At 41.2% G+C, this 21059-nt stretch overlaps 1 protein-coding gene across 2 annotated transcripts; it reads right to left on the bottom strand.

Annotated features, from left to right (window-relative positions):
* Positions 1-1516: 1516 nt before the first annotated feature.
* C4H5orf34 (chromosome 4 C5orf34 homolog) lies at positions 1517-17830 on the bottom strand. 2 transcript variants are annotated; one of them, XM_060236023.1, is made up of 12 exons: positions 17607-17830; positions 16956-17045; positions 15245-15885; positions 14075-14176; positions 13303-13423; positions 11590-11681; positions 8555-8624; positions 7358-7528; positions 4361-4455; positions 3788-3880; positions 2276-2316; positions 1517-1791 (listed from the first exon to the last, which is right to left on the bottom strand). In XM_060236023.1, exons 1-12 carry the CDS (start codon positions 17799-17801, stop codon positions 1592-1594), a joined length of 1911 nt encoding a protein of 636 aa, XP_060092006.1. In that variant the 5' UTR covers positions 17802-17830; the 3' UTR covers positions 1517-1591. The 2 variants fall into 2 exon arrangements, with proteins under 2 accessions (XP_060092006.1, XP_060092007.1); XM_060236024.1 differs by having other exon boundaries at positions 8558-8624.
* Between the last annotated feature and the right edge of the window lie 3229 nt (positions 17831-21059).

The following is a 21059-nucleotide window of genomic DNA, read 5'->3' as shown; positions in this document are numbered from 1 at the left end:
AACGCACGCATAGCTGGTCTTGAGGACAAAAGGAGATTGAGGAAGAATCGCACTGCTACAGGACCAACCCTAAATCAGACTTTTCCCTGCAGCCGCTGTGGCCGGACCTGCCTGTCCCACATTGGTCTTGTCAGCCACCAGCGAGCCTGCAGCAAATGTGGACTATTGCACCCTTCTTAAATCTTCGTTCGCGAAGCCAAGCCGAGAGAGTCTTTAAGGTGCTACTGGATTCTTACTCTTTACAGAGGGAATAAGGAAAGATCTAACTCTTTCAATAGTAGTTATTCCAAGACTGTATGGAAATAGAAAAAATCCTCTCCCCATTCCACAGCACTGACCATCTCACTGAACTAACATAACTGAAACAAAAAACATCAGAATAACTAGAACATCAACGTGCATCTAGGACTTTTAATGACTATATAATGGAAATGATTTTATTGTATATTTTGTTTTTAATATTTTGTTGTTTTTATTTATTGTTAGCCGCTCTGAACCTGTCAGGGGACGGCAGGATATAAATCTGATTAAATAAATAAACATTTTTATGCTGCCTTTGCAACAGGTAAAAAAAATAATGTAAGTTTATAATAAACAGAAGACAGTCTAATAAAATTAGGACCTTAATTAATGGATTTACCTACTAAAAATGGATTCACCCTACTAAAAATGCAGATATAAACTCTTAAAAATTATATTTTAATTGTATGTAGCCATGTGAGGCTTGTTTCATCAATCTCTTTGCCAAAATGGCAAATAACCAGTAATACAGCTGGAAATTCAAAATCAGTGAAGTGATATTTTCTTCTCTTTATCATTGCAGTTTTAGTCTATATGCTGCCAAAGCAAGCACAAGTGAAGTGATATTTTCATTCATATAGGAAACTAAGATTAAGTACCACATTTTAATTCAGCACAGCTTTTCAACAGAACATTGAGACAAATGATCTGCCATCATCTGACTTATATATTGTTATGTATGTGGACTCAAGGGAAGACTTTGGGTGTTCCTGTCTGGCTCATTGGAGCCATACAGACTGAGCTTGGGGACTTGGGAACAAAGGGCTGCAGGATCCAAATCTCTGCAGCCCTAGACCAATCACAAGCCACCACCGGTTTGAATGACCCAATGATGTGCTAGCACAGGAATCCAGAGATGTATATAAGTTGGGCCGGTCTTGTAATGTAGCCCTATCCTATAGCATGTCTATTAAAGAGCTTATGATCACTCAACTGGCAACTCCTCCATGCATAGAACTCACTATATTAGATACATAAACTACAAGAGGGGGATTTACCAGGACTCAAGGAGGGAGGGGAAATTTAAATCTCCTCCATTTTTCTCTCTTCCTTTCCCACTTTCTCTTCCTCCTGGTGGCCACTGCTGCCTTAGGTAGCAGAGGCTTCTGAGTCATGTTGTACTTTGGGGAATTAGTGATAGAGTTTCACTATGATCATGAGAATTCTTCCTGTAATGCCAGTGACTCAGAAAAATCAATTCTCTGCGGTCTGAGCCTACTTGCTTTATTGCTTTATTAAATGAAACGGTAAATGAAGGACAACATCAAATACTTTTGTGCTTTACTGTGGTTCATTTGGCCGAGAAAGCAAGAAGACAGTCAATATCATTGATCACTTTTGAAGTTTTTTCCAAAGTCTCAACTATGTGCTTTTCATCGATCTTCTCAGGTAACAAGCTCTCTTCTGGGTGGCTCTGCCCATCTGTGTTGGAGGATGGACTTTTCCCCATGATTGAAACCTTACTTGGAATATTGGTGTTCTCTACCAAAACTGTAGTGTAGTTATTGTTAAGGAAACAACTTCTCTGCACAACAGGATATATTTTAGAGCTTATTTTGCATGCAGATAGATTGACAGTGAGTGCAATCCTGTGCAGACTTATTCCAATTGAAGTCCATCTGACCCAAGACCATAGATTCAAAGGGGCTTAGACTGGAATAACTGTATAGAACTGCACTGTTAAAAGCTTCCAACAGCTATTTCAAGGTATCACTAACTGTATACAAATGCAGTCAAACAGCACCAAGGAATTAAAACCAATACTACAGAGCAAGTTTATGTATATTAATTAAGATCCATCACACCAAAGATGGTGACACTGTAATTTGCACGGATATTTTTGTGGTGTTGAAAGACAAACTGCACCACATTAAAAAGGTTTATTACTGGTTGTCTTCCTGGGCCTTCAGGAGAGCATAATCTAAATTTTAAATGGCTTTCTATGACTCAGAACACTGCAATATAAAAAGGATACAGTTGAATCTTTTTATTTTTTCAAGTTCAGCAGCAACTGACCTGTGTAAAAACAAAAGGTCATGTTTCTCATTTGTTGTATAAAGATACTGTTCTAGTTATTCAACAAAGAAAACATGTTTCTCCAACCACACCATACCACAATGTCAAACAAAAGTTAAGATGAACCTTAAAAAAGGGTAGAAAAGAATTCACTCATCACTACATCTAACACCAGTCAGTCCCTGTATGGACCAAAGGTGTATAATGGGCCAACCAAAGCAAACTCTCTACATTCTTGAGGGATTCCAGAAAAAAAAGTTTTGTAAATTCACCAAGAGAACAAAAAAAAAAGGGGTGGTGGAGAGGGGAAAGCCTTAAAGGCTGAAAAGTTTCCAGAAAGGGCTTCATGTTGAGAGCAGCAAAGGATCAGTAAAAGGAAAAAAGTATGCGTGTTTGGGAGGGAGAGATCAGCCTGAATGAATACCTGTGAACTTAGAGAATCCTGGAGTCAGAGACTGGGGGAAGGAGAGTGTTGGAGAAGACTGGGGGTTACACCTTGCATCCCCCTGGGTTCATGGAGTCAGTAGGGAACTAACCCCAGGATTGAAGCCAGTTCAGAGAGAAAAACAGTCAAAACTATATTTCATGCCAAGATAGTATTTATTGTCCAAAGGAAAAAAACAGAGTATAGAGTATGAAGAAAACCCCCCAAAAATAAAATAAAGGAACGTTCCTTGTCTGCTCACCAAGCCCTTCAGAAAGAGGTGTTGGAGAAGCAGCCTCAAATGGTAGAAAGGACCATCCACTTATACCCTTCTGCTCACCTAAAGGGCTTACTGTGAGACGCCAATCCAAAATCGGATGTTCATGGAAGAAAACCAGACCCCGTTCCTCCCTCTCCCCATCTGGCAGCTCAGCAATGACCTTTTTACCTAGATAATTTCTCTCTCTAGGTTCTACAGAAAGTATTATGCCTCAGGTACTTATTGGAGATGTTTAGGGTATAGTCTGGTACATGAAGGCCATGAAACTAGGAATTCAGGCAGAAGGTACTTTTATGCTTAACTGTTACACTTAGGTTGCCAGAAAGAAAGCAAAGACTTATGAGATAACTGAACCAAGGAACAGCAGTCAGCTATTTTACAACTTAAATAGCATAGAAGACAGAAAGTCTGAGGCTCATGTAACCCCAGTGCAAGTGAGAGGACTTGAGTTTTTCCTCCTCCTCTATAATTCCTCCACCAACTGGCCATGTCCTATTCTTGTGTTTTTGGAATAAATAATTACGGTGAAAGGTAATTTTTGTAAACAGCACTGATATCTTTGGCCCTATCATTTAAATTCTGGTGGGAGAAGAGAATGATGATCTACAAACTACAGAAAACTGCCTACTGCATCCAGCAATTCTCACAGGCTTGCATACAACTGTCCTGCAAGGAACAGTGATTTTTTCCCCCATCCATTCCTCTCGAAATCCCTTCCAACTCCCAAAAAATGCCATCAGAGCTAGCAAATTATCAGAGATAAGTACCAGTGCTCTTTGAGAAGGGGCTGTGGGGAAGCAGTACAGACTGCTCTGTCCTTGTTCAGGCTTCTGCACCATTCCACCACTGTTCTGATGTACCTGTGTAAGAGACAGGAAGGTTTTGTTATATGTCCTGGGATCAGTTGGCACCCTCACAGGTCTCAAAGCAATGTCAGCACCCTGCCCCTGGCAAAAGAAAAATATATAACCATCTGTGGCAGATGATTCTTGTCATACATCCAGAGGACAGATTCTCCTGTATCTGCTTGGGCAGCGCAGAATGCAATTTGGAGTATGGGGAACATCCTGGGGAAAGCCAACCAGCATTTACTGAAGGATTCCCTGACATACTCTGTGGTAGCCAAGCAAGTCAGCTGTCTCAACAACAGTGGGGTCTTTGTGGACTGACAAATCACGCATTTCTGGGCTGAGAATATTAGAAGGCAGATAATCAATTGTTGGCTTTACAGAAACTCACAGTGCTAGAAAAGGATTTACATCAATTAAATTATCTTTATTTTATCTGAAACATGCACATTACATACGTATGAAATCTTCTCAATGTACAAAATAATTTACCTTTCGCAGAACCCAGGATTATCTATCTGGAGAAGCTGCTGTGTTCCCTCAGGAAGAGTCACTTTAAACCACCCCGAGTTAACATCCTCACGACCCTTAGAAGACATTAATATATATATATATATGTATATATATATTTTTTAAACAAGTTCCCTTCTTTATCACTCCACTAATGAATATCTGCCCTCACTATAATAGGATTTAGCTAGCGACTGGTCTTCTAGTTTCCTCTTTCTGCTTAGAAGCAGAGATGTGAAGGCCTGAGGGGAAAAAATGGGAAAACTCAGAAACCCCTTCCCCCTAGATTTTTCTGATGGAAAAATTGGAGATTTTGAGTACTTCTTAAAAAAAACCCTCCTATGAAATATTTTATATTCTAGAATCAGTTAAAAACTTTTAAAGACATTGTGGGCATGCTGCAGACCTGGGATGGCTAAACTGCAGCTCGGGAGTCACATGTGGCTCTTTCACACATATTGCGTGGCCGTCAAAACCCCGACGACCCTGTCCAGAAGTCATTTAAAGTTAAAGTTGATTCTTTCCTCCTCTCCCTCTCTCCCAGCTCTCAAACATCTGATGTTCATGTCTTGCGGCTCTCAAACATCTGACGTTTAGTCTATGTGGCTCCTACATTAAACATGTTTGGCCACCCCTGCTAAATCCACTATCCATTTCTGTACCTAGAAGGATACCTAATGTTCATGAGAGGGGTATGCAGGGCTTTCATTGCTTCTCAATTTTTGTGTGCCTTCTGTTGTCCTTTTGACCTGACTGTTCCCTTGTGGTTGATCTTTTCACCTCTCCCTCACTGTGACAAATATACCCATAGACAGGGTAACATATAGCTTAATGTTGCAAGGTAGCATAGGGTGTATCAGAATGTAGTTTTTCCAAGCAATTTTGCTTATAGAAAACTAAGGCATTTATAATCTTTAAATTCCATAAGTATGTCAACTATTGCAATTTTATCTGCTAAGTAAGTTATAAATGATGCATTTTATCTTGTTAAAGTAGTAAAATTAGCTTAGGTTTGATAGCAGTAAGTGGTGCATATATTTCAATTTCCCCCCAAATTTCCATCCTCTCTGGTTCTTTTCTATGCCTTCAAGATTTCTGGAAATTTGTGGCGCAGAGTAGTAAGCTACGTACTACAGTCCGTTCTGCTCCCGACCTGCATTCAATGCTGGCGGAAGTTGGGTTCAGGTAAGCCGGTTCATGGTTAACTCAGCCTTCCAACCTTCTGAGTCGGTAAAATGAGTACCCAGCTTGCTGGGGGTAAAGCGTAAATGACTGGGGAAGGAAATGGCAAACCACCCCGTAAAAAGTCTTCCATGAAAACATTGTGAAAGCAAAGTCACCCTAGAGTCTGAAACGACTGGTGCTTGCCTTTAGTTAGAAGCCATGGGCATCACTGGATATTCCTTAAGCTCAGAAACACAGTGGTTCAGTACTGCTTTGGAGGATTACCTCTCTGAAGGAAACTCTAGCAGCAAGACTCACCAACAGACAAATGATCTCCTGTCCTAAACAGAGCTTAAATAAATATAGTGTTGATTATTCTGCACTGGAGCCAGTATGTCAAGAGGGGGAAAAAATCTGGGAGAGCCCGCCTTTTATGTAGGTACTGTTTCCAGGGTGTAACAGTCTGCCTCTGGCAATCTGCCTTTTGTGTTTCTTTCATTTTTTCCCTGCCCCTTTGGCTGTAGCTTTTTTCCTTAGGTGAACAAGTGTCATCTGGATTTACTAAAGGTCTTCTGCACAAGTTCTGGTGGTAGAACTGTCGCACCAAAAAGCCTATGAGTGGCTTAGCACAGACAATGCACACTGAGATTTTGCCAAAACTTGAGTGGGGGTGGGGGGGAGGTAGACTTTGAGCCAGGTGGACGATTCAACTTTTCTTGTTTTCAGCAATTTTTATAAAGACAATAACAATGCTCCTTAATTTTCTCTATTACTTTTGTATTAAAAAGTTATCTATACTTGTTAGAGCCTAACAGCTCCAAAATGGCTGTGTGACACATTAAAGGTTAATATGCAATTAAAGGGACAAACATTATAAACAAAGTAAAATAAATCATAAACCAACATACATGTATTTATTGTAGAAAGCTAAAACCATTTAAGGGCCCATCATAAGCCTCTATCCTTTGTACAATCATGAAACCACAATGGGAACCCACTCAACTTGACCTGACGCGTTTCGACCTAGACTTGTCCTCTTCAGAGGTCAGAAAGGTAAGTACACATATTGGCTCATAATACAGAATAGAATAAAACAATAGAACAATGCTGGACCACAAGGAAATTTAATGAAGTGACAAAAGCTTAGAAATATTCTTGAGACCTCTTATTCTCAAGGACATACATACTGCATCCAGTGTCTTATTGTTTCCGCATGGGCCAGAATTGATCAAGACAGGTGTAAGGTCAGAGCCTATGTGCCAAGAGTTGTGTGTTTTAATCTATTCTGTATTATGAGCCAATATGTGTACTTACCTTTCTGACCTCTAAAGAGGACAAGTCTAGGTCAAAACGCGTCAGGTCAAGTTGAGTGGGTTCCCATTGTGGTTTCATGATTGTACAAAGGATAGAGGCTTATGATGGGCCCTTAAATGGTTTTAGCTTTCTACAATAAATACATGTATGTTGGTTTATGATTTATTTTACACTTTGTTTTTAATGTTTGTCCCTTTAATTGCATATTAACCTTTCAGGTTTCTTACTCCAGTTTTTGGGTTAGGTTTCTTTCCCTTCTTTAGTTTTTCCTTGTGTGACACATTAGCCACAAATAAAGAAGGAAGAGTTGCCACAAAGTCATTTGTCTCTTCAGTTGTCATGCGACAAAGTGGTCTTATGAACCCATCCCTGCATGAGAAAACTGAAGCAAAATGGGCAGTAGTCAGGATGTAGCATTTCAACCATACATTTTGTATGTACGAGACATGAGAAAGAAGTTTCCCCCAACACAGACTTAGAAACAAATGACTTAGTGCTCACCTGGGATTTTCCATAGTAAGAACTGAAATCCCAAACTGTATTCAGGACTATTCCATCATAAAAAACAGCATGTACTTTATTATCTGAATATGCAAGGAATCTTCCAATGTTAGGAATAATGTTTTCAGCCAGAAGGACTGGTAGCATTTCTCTTCCACCTGTGTCTAGGGACTGTTACAAAACAGAGTGGAACAAAATTAAATTTAGTTGAGCTATACATCTTCATACTAGTAGTGCTTGGAGAACCATAAGGAATTTCCTCCCTCCCTACGATCAAGCTCTTGGGAAATCTACAGCCTGGATTGTGCTAAAGACTTCAGAAAAGCATCTCCTAAATGTAACAGGCAATTGCCTTGCACAAAATTCTTAAGGGTCTTGTGAAAAAGCTAATTTCTGGACCTAAGGGAAACATAGGGACATATGCATGTCAAAGAGAACAGCATATACAATCAGAAATTCTGTTTGCTGTTTTTCCTGCAGCAGTTTTGACTGCTGAAAGGTAGCTGCTGCTGAGTTCAGAGCTGACCTGCCATGTCAGTGGTCAGAAATGCTGTGTAAAAATAACAACTTAGTAAGCACCTGTTAAGGACATGGCTTGCTCCCAGTGTGCTCAGCCCCTTCTTCAGATTCAAGCCTATATTTTTAGTGTTTACAAGTTCTAGTCCATCACTTCTCCATCAGATTGCACTAGTCTTTCCCACTGCCATGGAATTATTTATAGTTTGCCTTTCTTGAAGAGATTCAGGAGGGAAAACTCTTTGGATATCTCAACAAAAAATCTAAATGCCCAAAGTGTGCAAATATTAGTCTTGTGTATCAATTATATTTTTCTTCTGTTCAGTTTATACTAGAGTCTAGTGGTATACTTTTTAAAAAATTTACAAACAGGGATGCATACTTTGGAACTGGTAGCTGTTAAGGGCTCCAACTAACTGCAATTGTAAGCAAAGTTATATCCTTCTTAGGTCAGTAGATGACTTATGCATCCTTCTTGTAAATCAAGCTATGTTGAGGTTTCATCTCATTTTCACTGATCTTTATCTTTAAAATACTGGTACCGGCCACAAATCTCCAGGTTGACATAAATAAACATGCCTGTTTCTTACTTTCTGGAAAGTGAAATGTATCCACATCAGCAAAAAAACTTGCAAAATATTTTAGTTGTCAGACTTTCAATACACATTGACATTTATGCACTACCTTCCAACAGCAGAAGCTGTTACTGGGGGTTAAAGAAAGCAGGGTCTCAAGATCATGTTGAAGAACTCTAGGCAGAAAAAGAAAAGCAGTGTTTAGTTGTTTTTTAATAGAGCTCTATCTTCCTCTTTCTATTAAATATCCAAGGTTGCATATAAAATTTAAAACTCAGTATAAAACATAACTTTAAACAAAAACTGCAATAGTAATTTTAAAAAATCATTGTCACAAATCAAACCAAAGGCATCCATAAATTAAAAGCCACCAAAGTCCTGGAGTAAGTAAGAACAGTTTTCACCCAATACATCTATATTTTTCGGTTAGGAAATCACGATTTAAGGAGAACGTTTACCCTTATAAGATACTCTCCCTTCAGCAGTTACAGAGGGGAGATTTAACAAAAAACCCTTTGCAGATCGTATATGCCCCAGTTGCAATGATGGAATTGAGACCATAATGCAATACATCTAAAAGAAATTTAGGAGGGTGGAAGTTGAACATGGATAAGGAGGGCATTCATGGCAAAGGCAACCCTGTTGCTGACACAGTCCACTAAACCTGAAGATCTAGAACACCCAGGGCATGGCCTGCAGTGTTGATATTATTAAGAAATAAGACTGTGTTCCTTAAATTTCCTTAAGAGTGTAGTCATGTTGGCCTACAATAAAAGAGCTAGATTTGAGTCCCTTAGAGACTAACAAGACTTTCACGGGTATAAGCTTTCAAAAGTCTAAGCTTGCTTGGTCAGATACAGATTTGAGGATGGGACTCTCAGAAGCTTATACCTGGAAAATCTTACTGGCCTTTAAGGTGCGACTATAGACTCAAATCTAGCATTTAAAATACTGACAGCCAAGACAGATTATTGAATGGATTAAAGTTGGAAGCAGCTTGTTTTCCTTAGCTCCCAAGGGTTTACTTTTATACCAGGAGAGTGAGCACTGGCTACCATCAAAGGAACATGCCCTCTGTGCTTCTGTGTGAGTTCTTCACGCGCCTCCTGAATCAAAGTGATCAAAACCAGAGAAGTGACTCACACAGAGATCCATCAGGTAACATCCTCCAGCACAAGTAATTCTTCTAATTTCTTTTTAAATGAGAAGTAAATCACATCCTAAGCTGAGATGGGACAGAATTTCTCATCTCAGAGAAGCTTACTGGAAAGAGGAAGACGTTGGTTTTTATACCCCACTTCTCTCTGCTGAAAGGAGTTTTAAAGCAGCTTACAATCTCCTTTCCTTTCTCTCCCCAGAACAGGTCCTTGTGAGGCAGGTGGGGCTTAGAGTTCAGAGACAACTATGACTGGCCCAAGGTCACCCAGCAGGCTTCATATGGACAAGGAATCCAACCTGGGTCTCCAGTTCAGAGTCCACTGCTCTTAACCACTACACTACCCTGGTAATAGTAGTAAATCATGCAGAGACACAGCAAGCAGCCTTCTTTGTGTGTGTATATAGTTTTGGCTCAAGGGAGGCGTCAATGAATAATTTCTCACAGTACACCAAAAGATTGACACAGTACATAAAGTGGGAATTACAGCAACAGAATAATTTGAAATCTTACTTAAATGTGTATGTCTCCTCGGCTAGGAAATATGCAAGCCTTTTTTAAAAAGTATTTTCTGAGCGTATGTTTCTGCTTGTGTGCCTGGAAGTTATGGTGACTTCTAGTAGGGCTAGGATGTTTTTCAGAGAGATGGCTTGCACTGCCTGCCTCTGTGTCCTGGTATTCCTGGGAGGTCTCTCTTCCAAGTACTTGTCAAAGTCAGCCCTGCTTAGCTTCTGAGATCTGATGAGATTGGGCTTGCTCCTATCAAGGTCAGGGTGGAAATATGCAAGCTTCTGATGCAGAAATGGTCTGAGCGTCTCCCACGTGGAGACAGTTTGAAGCAACAGGAAGAACAAAGCAATGTTGCTGCTTGTTCACTGCACATCATTGGAACGAAAACCACTTTCGCAGAGGTCAGGATTGGAGTGATCTCTTCTTCTGCAACCAGGAAGGGCCCACTGGACAGAATGCTCAGATCTGGGTTCCAGCTCCTGCTCAGGAGTGAAATATGCTGGGTGCCTTTAGGCAAGCCACCGTTACCCAACATATGTATACTGATAAATTGCTGGGATGATTCATGATGTTAATAATTGTAGAGCAAGCAACAGTGTATTACATATTACACCAGCGCTCTAAAGCTCTTAATCCTTGACTGGGCACAATTCAAGGTGCTTAAAAGCTTCAGTTACAATACATGCTGATTGTGCCTTAACATAATCAATCTGGAGACACTGTAAATAAGACAGTCTAATCAAATCAGCCTCATGCAAGGGCACAAGGACAGGTGTTCTTGGCAGCTGCCTTTCATTTATGGGATTTCCTCCAGCTGTGGACTCATCATATTCCTAGCTGGGAAGTGTTGTAAAACATGCCAGTTTAAACTGGGGCTCAGGACCGCAGAGAGTCTGCGGCTCAGTGGTAGAACATCTGTTTTGTATGCAGAAGATGCCAGGTTCAATCCCCAGCACCTCCAGCTAAAACAACCAAGTAGGAAGTGATGAGAAAGACCACTGCCTGAAACCCTGGTGAGTGGTTGCTGGTCTGAGTAGGCAATGCTGACTTTGATGGACCAAGGGTCTGATTCACTATAAAACAGCTTCATGTGTTCGTATATGATTAAGGTACCAAAGGGCATGGAGTTTTTGGAGAGCTTTGGCAGACCAAAGTCACATGCAAACAAACCTATCCAGAATTCATGAACATGCATGTAGGTCACACACCAATACACATTCAATGGAATGTTGGCAAGAAACTCATGAGTGCAACAGTTCATCAGTTCTCATTGTAAAAAGTTCCTAATCAAAGGTAGAAAATGCTGCATTCATACTGATGTATTAATCTAGGTTCTAGACAGATGTTCAAGAATGCCCAGACCTCTCTTTTCCACCCACCCTTGCGCCCCCTTCATGTGTGCCCTGTAATGCTTAGTATGTACTTTCTGCGAAGTACAGCTAAATAAAATAACAGAGAATCCCTAAACATTTTACCTTATTGCTTGACTAATAATTCCACACACTGAGTAGAGACTCCCTGGCACATCAGGTGGCAGACTGTTTACAGAATACATCTTTTCTTCTCTCTTGAACAGACAAGAAATAAATCTGTTTGCAGGACTGTTCAGTGAAGAGTCCCAATTTAGTGATTAAGCCACTGCATGTAAATTTCTGGAATTATGTGACACAGTTCTCACTGTTTAGTTTACTCTCAAAAAGAAGGTGGGGGTAGAGAGATAAAAATGCCACTCCCAAATTGCAAAAGCTTATTTAAGCAAATTGTTGATTAAGAAAGAAGTTCCTCCAATGACTTGATCTGCAAAGGGAGGAAACCAATTGCAGACCTGGGACTCTCACATACACGCCTCAGCCGTTCTGAAAAGCACTGCATGATAGATAGATGGTGCTATTGGAAGTGGTGGGAATCCCAAAATGGAGATAAAGGGAAAGACATAATCTTTGCATTTAATAACTTCCCCAGCTGGTGAACAAGAACAGCAAGATGGATCTGAATAGTGCACATAAAAATCTGTCTGAAGGAACAACTGTACTCTGTAGTGAACATTTACAGTTTTGTGGCATACTGAAGAATAACTAGAGATGTAACTTTTCCAGATAATTTGAAGTCAAAGGAAAAAAAAAACCCGTTTCTCCCCCATGCATGGACATTTTTTGGGGGGGGGGGGATAGAATATATGCAATACTGACTTTTCTATCAAACTTAAACTTCTATTCTTGATAGACCAACATTAAAATGCTTCAATTATGACTTAGTATATAAAATATTGTACTATTTGTCATATTTATGGAATATAAAAGTATAAATGCATTTTCTATAAGAAAAATTGCAAATATACTTAACGCTTGAGAAAGAGCTGCAAACTATGCTACCATAGCACATCTACCTTAATTTTTGCCACCTGAGAGGCAGGACGGAAAAAAAAGTTGAAGGTAGGAAACAGATTCGGTACTAAACAAAACCGTAGCAATTGGACACTCAGTTATACTAGGTAGAACTGCCAGTATGCTGGTATATTAAGATAAACGTTATAGCACTGAAAATTCTGCACTCTTTAATAATGTATTATCATTAAGCACATTATAGCAGGGGTGTCAAATGTGCAGCCCACGGTCCTGATTTGGCCCCCAGGGCTTGTATGTGGCCTGCGAGCAAGTGGCTGTCATCGGCTTCCTTCTTCCTCTGTCCCATTGCTTTTTGTATTTCTCCTGTGCAATGCAGCCTAGCAGTTTCTCACTCTTCCCTCTCCCTCCTCCCCAAGGAGGGAGGAGGAGCCTCAGCCAATGGAGGAGCATGGCTCTGTAGCTCTGCTGTGCGATTGCAACAGCCTGGGGGTGCAAGGCTCTCTCAATCACATAGCAGAGCTACAGAGCCAAGTTCCTCCATCAGCTAAGGCTCCTCCTCCCTTTGAGAAGAGGAAGGGGGAAGAGGGAAAGAGTCAGAGATTGCTTTGCTTGGCTGCCTCAGTTCCATGGGAGAAATACAAATAAAGCACCTTTAAGACCTCACTTTGCATTTTATATAGGTTTAAAAGAAAAAAAAGAACAGCAGGGTTAAAGGATCACGAAATGCAGGAAGTAGAGTGAAATATAATTATGTAAAACAGTTGCCTATGGTTCTACTCAGGCCGAGTCAATGGGGTTTATTCCCAGGAAGATGTTCTCATGCTGACACTGCATGTCACTTACTTGTTTTGTTCCTCCCTGAACAGAATAACGAGTGAAGTATTTCCCCAAAAACGAACCTTCAGATTTGAAAACTGAGCCATCCCCAGGGAAGATTTCTATACTTTTAAAACCAAGGAAAAACCTAAAAGAAAGAAATCATCATTAGGGTCATTCAGTGTTTTGCAAACTTAGGTAAGATAACATGAAATCATTACAGATAAAATACTGGTGTTGATGGAAGTACATTAAGTTGGAGCCAGAGGTGCCCTCACAGGAGCTGACTGAGCACACTCCACTGGGAGGAGGGGATGCAGCGATTTCCACAGATTGCGAACCTCATGCTTCATCTAAAACGGTTCCCAAGGTCCTAACCCTCCAGAGCAGATTCTTGGATAGTGTGGGGCAAGGGGGGTACTATGGAAAATGGAGAGCCAGTAAGATCTGTTTAGTGATTCTTAGGATTTAACCTGCTGGCTGCAGTCCAATACATGGTTCCACCTGCTTGATATCCATTATACTCAATGGGATTAATGTGGATGGAATTTGCTCCAGAACTATGAGTACTGCTTTTGATTTTTTAAACATACATCTCAACTGTTATATATGCATAAATCTCCTTGATAAAAAAACTGAATTTGTTTTCTGTGAACCAATTCCTACGTTTTTGTTAATTTAGGTATAATGACACAATCACATTTTCCATTGTTCTCTTAGCTAACATAGCTCCACAACCAAAACTTAATGCATGCTTTCCACGAAATATTTTTCAGCAGAACACCACATGCATATTTACTTGTAAAGGACACCCTTGCTCCAAACAACTTTTATTGGTTGGGAATGTAAATAACGTCCAATATCTTCCTTCCTTCGAGTGAATAAGTGACTGAAATTCCAGCTGTTGGAAGAAAACAAAAGGAAAAATTCACCAGTCAACATCTAACTGGAATCTTTACTGTACGCTGAAGCAAAAACCCAGGAGCCACACTACATGCAGATACTGCTGTTAAACAGAGCAGCCCAGCTTTATACATATTTTGTCAAAAATAAGTCCTAATGAGGTCAACTACTTACTCCCAGGTTGGATGGGAAGCCTTTCTATGCTATCTTAAGCAGTTAAACACTTCTAACTCCACCAAAGTCAATAGCCCTAGAAGGCTGTAACTCTTTATCCAGATGTATATTAAAAAGAAAAGTTGATTTTTATACCCTTTTCTCAAAGCAGCTTACTACAATTGCCTTCCTTTCCTAATCCCACCAACAGTCACCTTGTCAGGTAGTTGAAGGTGATAGAGTTCTGAGAACTGTGACTGGCCCAAGGTCACCCAGATCAAACACAGAAGTCCTAGAAACCTACTGCATTGTTCTCACTGCTGAGCTTTGCCCATTTTCTAGGGGAAGGAAGTCCCTGAGTTACAAGGGAGCACTTTGAAATGTGTGTATATTCATTATAGTCAGCCTATGAGGTTGGGAAATGACAGGGGAGAAGGCATGGAATATGAAAACCATTTCCTAAGAAATAAAGAACTACTAGCTATGACATCTTTGTGCTCCCATGCTATTTGCAAGGCAGCTCAACACAGCAGCCACTGTGGAACAGAGGAAACTTCAGAAAGGACTCAGTCACAGAGCAGCTGAGTGGGAAATTACACAGCCTCGGGGGTTTGGGGTGGTGGAGGTGGTCTCCAGAAATGAAGCACACACAGCAGACAGCTGACCAAAGAGAAATGGATGCCCAGCACCTGTTTCCTGCTCAGCACCTCCATGTGGGAAAGCAGGCTCTCTATCACCATGGGAATCATACACATGGGGAAAATATTATCCACTAAGGCCCTTCACCCTGCAAAACATGAAGGCAAATTGGGAAAAGTATTTTTAAATGCTAAACTACTCACCAAGCCAACGTTTGTATCTGAGAAACTCTTATACCGTAGATGCCCTAAAAGCATTCAAATTCTTCTATTACCTGTGCAAGTATGGTGCTGCACAGCTCAGCGGTAATGCCAAAGGCAGGCAAATGATGGCCCTAGAGTTTTCACATTCCAGGGAAACTTCAGACCCTCCAAATCTGTGGTCTCTGCTTCCCTTATCAGGCTCATTACTAGCGCATGTACGATAAAACATAAAGGCCAGTGACAAAGGGTATTTCCATTCTTTTGGGTAGGAGGACACAGACAAGTGTTGGGTAACCCTACAATATTCATACAAGCAGTGCTGGAAAGGCTTATCAATCTCATCTTTTTCATGGGTGGTACTTGAGCAACTCTCCGTTTTGTTCCCTTGAGTATGATTTTTAGCATTCCTGCAGCGTTCGTGGGCCTTCTCTTCCGTTTGTAACTGCTGGGAGACAGAATTTGGGCTGGATCTTGCACAGCAGTCCTTTGTTGATGTTTCACAGCTGTTCTCCAACAGAGGCAATGGTGTTGACAACTGCTGGCTGACTCTGCATAGGAACTCCACTGAAAATTCTTGCTGGAGCTCTGACAAGAAGAGGCACGCGTGACCATCAGAAGAAGAAACTTTCACTCCACCATTGTGTCTACAAATCAACCCACTAGCAGCATCAGGATGAGGCCACTTGGCTTCACAGACATCCGTAAAAACAATCTGTAAAATGTGAAAGTACAGAGAGTCCTTTTATTTGTTACCTTCTTTGACCAATGGTCGAACGCTCAAGATAAAACAAGACAGTAAATACAAAACAAATTACAAATAATTTAAAACCAAAATAGACTAACAAGGAGAGTCAGTCTCAAGCACAAGATTATCCTCATTGCACTATGCATTGATAGGGGGCTTAGTAAGTTCAATGGTACAGCATCTACTTGACATGCAAAGTCCCAGGTTGGATCCCCGGCATTTCCACTACAGAGATCTGGCAGTAGGTGATGTGAAAGATCTCTGCCTGAGACCCTGGGGAGCTGCTGCCAGTTTGAGTAGACAATATTAAGCCTGGACTTTATATTTTCAATTTAAGTTTACCAGTACAGAATTAATAGTAAATACAGACAGCAATTTTGCAAGAGTAGATACATTCCTGGCTGCCACTGGACAGTCTTGCTTCTTTCAAGTCTAAGGCTTTGAAACTCAAGCATCCATCAGAACTTGGCTTGCTATCATGAGTTTTCACATGTCCAGTTTGGTGTAGTGGTTAAGTGTGTGGACTCTTATCTGGGAGAACTGGGTTTGATTCCCCACTCCTCCACTTGCACCTGCTGGAATGGCCTTGGGTCAGCCGTAGCTCTGGCAGAGGTTGTCCTTGAAAGGGCAGCTGCTGTGAGAGCCCTTTCAGCCCCACCCACCTCACAGGGTGTCTGTTGTGGGGGAGGAAGATAAAGGAGACTGTTAGCCGCACTGAGATTCAGAATGGAGGGCGGGATATAAATCCAATGTCATCTTATTCCTCTTCTGAATGAATGAAGGTGTCAAACTACTACAAGATTATCACGTTTCAATTTGTTCTATGCTGCAGTATCCTAAAAAAAATTAATATTCCTGGCTAGGTAAACTTCAGCACATTTCTTTTTTTGTCCATATGCACACACTTGATATACTGCAAAGTTTAATCTTTAATCAGATCCAATTCAATTTACATGTTTTTATTTGATAGACAAGACAAAACACTATTGTTAATCAGAACTTTAGTCAGAATGCTCTTATCTTTGCAAGAAGCTTACATTTTTCCTTTCAGGAGGTAGAAGATTTGAAGGTACATAAGGACGATCAGAATATTGATTCCTGAAATCTACTGCTCGTAGAAGCTGTTTCTAAAGAAAAAAAAACCCAACCAAATTAAGTGCAGATTTGCATATGCATTTAAATACTCCACCCCCTTTTCTTACAAGAATAGCAATTAAAACCCTACCATTAATTCTGTTAACTATAATTATATTTATTGTAAACTGTTTTATATATTTGGTTTTAAGGTGTCACAAATGTATGTTGGGGCCCTTGAAATAACCAGGTTACAGCAAGAAGAAACTTTGCAATCCCCTGGACTGGTCAAATCCTGTTATCACAAAACATCATCATCTGTAGTACATTTCCACCTAGGAGCCACAAAACCAAGAACAGAATGCCATAAACAGAGAACAGGTACCTCAGCTCTATCAGCGCCTGCTAAACACATTGTTCAAAATGACCCAAGCAAACAGCCATAGAGTTCTTGAGAACTGCTAACCCAAATAATTTTATTTAGTATGTGGGGTTACCTTCCAAAAGAAACATGTATAGAATATTCTTGCTGTGCTGGTGAAAATTCATCATCTCTTTACCCCTCCCCCATGCCATTTATTTATTTTTAATATTAAAAAGATGTTCTCATGTACCCGGTAGAGACTAATGGCAAACTGTGTCCGCTGGTGAATTCTCTCAGCTGGCTGCATTGGATGAGCAGAAGGAGGGATGGCCTTCTCAAATAAAAACTCAGAACCGCAAGGAGAAAGGAGCAATCTGGATCCATCCACATAGTGCACTTCCACAGAATTGTCCTCATAAAGGATCATCAGGCTTTCAGTGTCCATCGCCAACAGACAGCTATCCAAAGAGATCCTGGAACACAACCACAAAGGAAGAATGTGTTTGTTTCTCTGGACAAAATAACCAAGCCACCCATGCCTGAATTAGCATCACTAGCATCATTCACAAAGGAATTATCAAGGTGCTTTTTTTCTTAGCAGGATCAGCATCTTTGCTCCAAAGAGCTGATCCTCACAACTCCACGAGGAAGATTTGGCTGAAATGGAATGACCCTGGCCTATGGTCACCAAGCAATCATCATAGCCAGACAGGGCTTAAAAGTTGTTTCCCTCCACACATAGAAAACCAGCACTCATATCACTCCATCACAAAAGCCTGCATAGCAAAGGGACAGGTGAAGCATGAATTGAACATATAGAGAGTAGGAAACACACAATAGAGAAAAATGTGTGTAGGCTTGCAGAAGGAATAAGTTTTGAGGGAAGACTGAAGAGACTGCTCGATAAAGAGGCTGCTTGTGCAAACATATGAAGCAACTCAAATCATTGGCTCATTTAGCTCAGTATTGTCTACTCTGATTGGCAGCAATTCTACAGGGCCCAGGGAGAGGTCTAAACATCTGCTACCCAAAACAAGAACATAACAGCTTACATCAGGCCAATGGTCCTTCTAATCCAGCATCCTGTTTCACACAGCAGTCATCTAGATGCCCCCAGAAGGCCAGTTTGGTGTAGTGGTTAACAGCGGAGGACTGTAATCTGGAGAACCAGGTTTGCTTCCCCACTCCTCCTCCACATGAAGCCAGCTGGGTGACCCTGCGTCAGTCACAGTTCTCTCAGACCTTTCTTAGCCCCACCTACCTCACAGGATGTCTGATGTGGGGAGAGGAAGGGAAGGAGATTGTAAGCTGTTCTGAGTGAATGATGGGATATAAATTCAATCTCTTCTTCTTCTACAAGCATGGCCCAGGGGGCAAAGTTTACTTCTTGTTTCTCAAAGCACTGGTATACAGAGGATTACTACTGCTGAACATGGAGGCTCCATTTAGTCATCATGGCTAACAGCCACTGATGGCACTGATGGATCTATCCTCCATCAGTTTGTCTAATCCCTTTTAGAAGCCAACTCAAACCAAGTTCATCATTACACTGCATGCCAGTGAATTCCACATGTTAATTATTCTTTGCAAGAAGTACTTCATTTAGTGTGCTCTGAATTCTATTGCCTAGCAAGATTTTTCAGCTGGAAATGCCAGAGATGGAACCTGCATGCAAAGCCAGTGTGGTGTAATGGTCAGAGAGCTGAAGCAGGATCTGGGACACCCAGGTTTGAACCCCTCACTCTGTCAAAGAAATTTGCTGGGTGACCTTGGCCACTCACATACTTTCAGCCTAACCTATGTCACAAGGTTGCTGTGCATATAAAATGGAAGACAGGAGAGTGATTTAAGAAGAAGAAGAAGATGATATTGGATTTATATCCCGCCCTCCACTCCGAAGAGTCTCAGAGCGGCTCACAATCTCCTTTACCTTCCTCCCCCACAACAGACACCCTGTGAGGTGGGTGGGGCTGAGAGGACTCTCACAGCAGCTGCCCTTTCAAGGACAACCTCTGCCAGGGCTATGGCTGAACCAAGGCCATGCTAGCAGGTGCAAGTGGAGGAGTGGGGAATCAAACCCGGTTCTCCCAGATAAGAGTCTGCACACTTAACCACTACACCAAACTGGCTTAAGCTGCTTTGGGTCAAGATTGGGGAGAAAGGAAGGGTATAAATTAAGTAAATTTATAAAGCATGTGTTCTGTGCCGCTAAGTTCTGACCCCTCCCAGTTAACAAATCAGTTCTGCTAGAATAGCCACCTAAGAACTCAATTCGCCCTCTCATTTGTTTGCTCATTAAGAGAAACTTTGCATATACGGCTTCATAATCGCTGCCTTTTCTCCACCAGCACAAGCCTTGACTCAGCAGAGCCACAAGTAATGGCAAGAGGTAACCACGCATTGTTTCTCCCCAGTGATTGTGCCCTATGTATGTGGTATCTTTCCACATACATAGAACAGGAGGACTGAGCAAAGGGACCACTGCTTGTCATCACTTCACTCAGATCCAGAGAGCTCTTGGGTTTTATAGCAATTGTCACTTCCTTGCATGTCTCGCTATGAAACTGGGGTGGAGGGAGGGAACACAGGGATGTGTGAAAAGTACACACCGCTGCAGCAAGGTGACATTATACAGGACAGCGTGATCAGTTGAAAAGAACTGCTCCTGTCTTTGGAGCCAATTCTCAGTATTTAAGGCATGTCTCCCTGTGGCTGGAGACCAAATGCAGGTGAATAAATTGAAGCCAAACTCACATGAGACCTGAATTAAGATGAACTTAGATTGGCATGGAAGATTGGGGGGTGCCGTTTCATCTGGCTTGCGAACTCAGGATCCTCTTGAATTCATCACTACATCAAGCAAGCTAGGAGTGACCGTAACTTTAGAAAAAAAATATTGTTCCTACAAGGAGCACAGAACATCATTCCTTTCCTGTGTATCATTTTCACAGCAATCCTGCAAGTTAAAGAGCAAGAGCACTTGGTCAAGTCACAAGTGTAACTTCTAGGAGTTACTTGGTTTTCTCCAGAAGGGACCAAGTCAATGAATCCAGGGTAGCAGCAAAACCAAGTCTGCTAGCTGGGGAGCAGGGTAATCACCTTGTATAAGATCACTGAAAATTATGTATTAATTGCTGGGGGGGGGAGGTAAATTGAATATTACTAGTTTTATTATTGGAAATATATTGTTATTGTGACATCCAATTTGTTTCTTTTTGCAAAAGGAATGTATTTGAAGAATCCAGCACTTCGGTATGCTGGAGAAGTTGTACTTGGCTCCCCAGAAAGTTGTTGCAAGCATGAATTAGTTTGTTTAACTGAACTCACTGGCATAAGAACATAAAAGAAGCCATGTTGGATCAGGTCAGTGGCCCTCCAGTTCAACACGCTGTGTCACACAATGGTGAAAAGGTTACCCAGGTGCCATCACGAGGTCCACCAGTGGGGCCAGAACTCCAGAATGTCAAATACTGCACAATCTCCATCAATGATGACCTCTATGGTTGTGAAATCATATTTAGTTTATTCATTTAATGGAGAAGTTACCGTCAAGATCCAAGACCATGTCTTAGTAGGACAGGATTCACAGGTAGACAGTCAGATATAACAGACAGGCCCAGACTGTTACTCATTTGAGCAAAAAGCACCTTTTTTCTACCAATGAAGCATCCACCCCCAGTTCAAATTCCAGTTAGAGTCAGTT

The sequence above is a fragment of the Heteronotia binoei genome, chromosome 4, assembly GCF_032191835.1.
Source record: "Heteronotia binoei isolate CCM8104 ecotype False Entrance Well chromosome 4, APGP_CSIRO_Hbin_v1, whole genome shotgun sequence".
Lineage (NCBI taxonomy): Eukaryota > Metazoa > Chordata > Lepidosauria > Squamata > Gekkonidae > Heteronotia > Heteronotia binoei.
Note: the sequence above shows the minus strand (reverse complement) of the source record. Positions and strands in the feature narration are given on the sequence as shown.

Coding starts and splice junctions, on each gene's coding strand:
- C4H5orf34 (XM_060236023.1), bottom strand. CDS start 17,801: ATGGACACTGAAAGCCTGATGATCCTTTATGAGGACAATTCTGTGGAA. Junction 8,625..11,589: donor ATTATTAGTCAAGCAATAAG/GTAAAATGTTTA, acceptor TTTTCTGCCTAG/AGTTCTTCAACATGATCTTG. Junction 7,529..8,554: donor GCTTCTGCTGTTGGAAGGTA/GTGCATAAATGT, acceptor GTTTTGTAACAG/TCCCTAGACACAGGTGGAAG.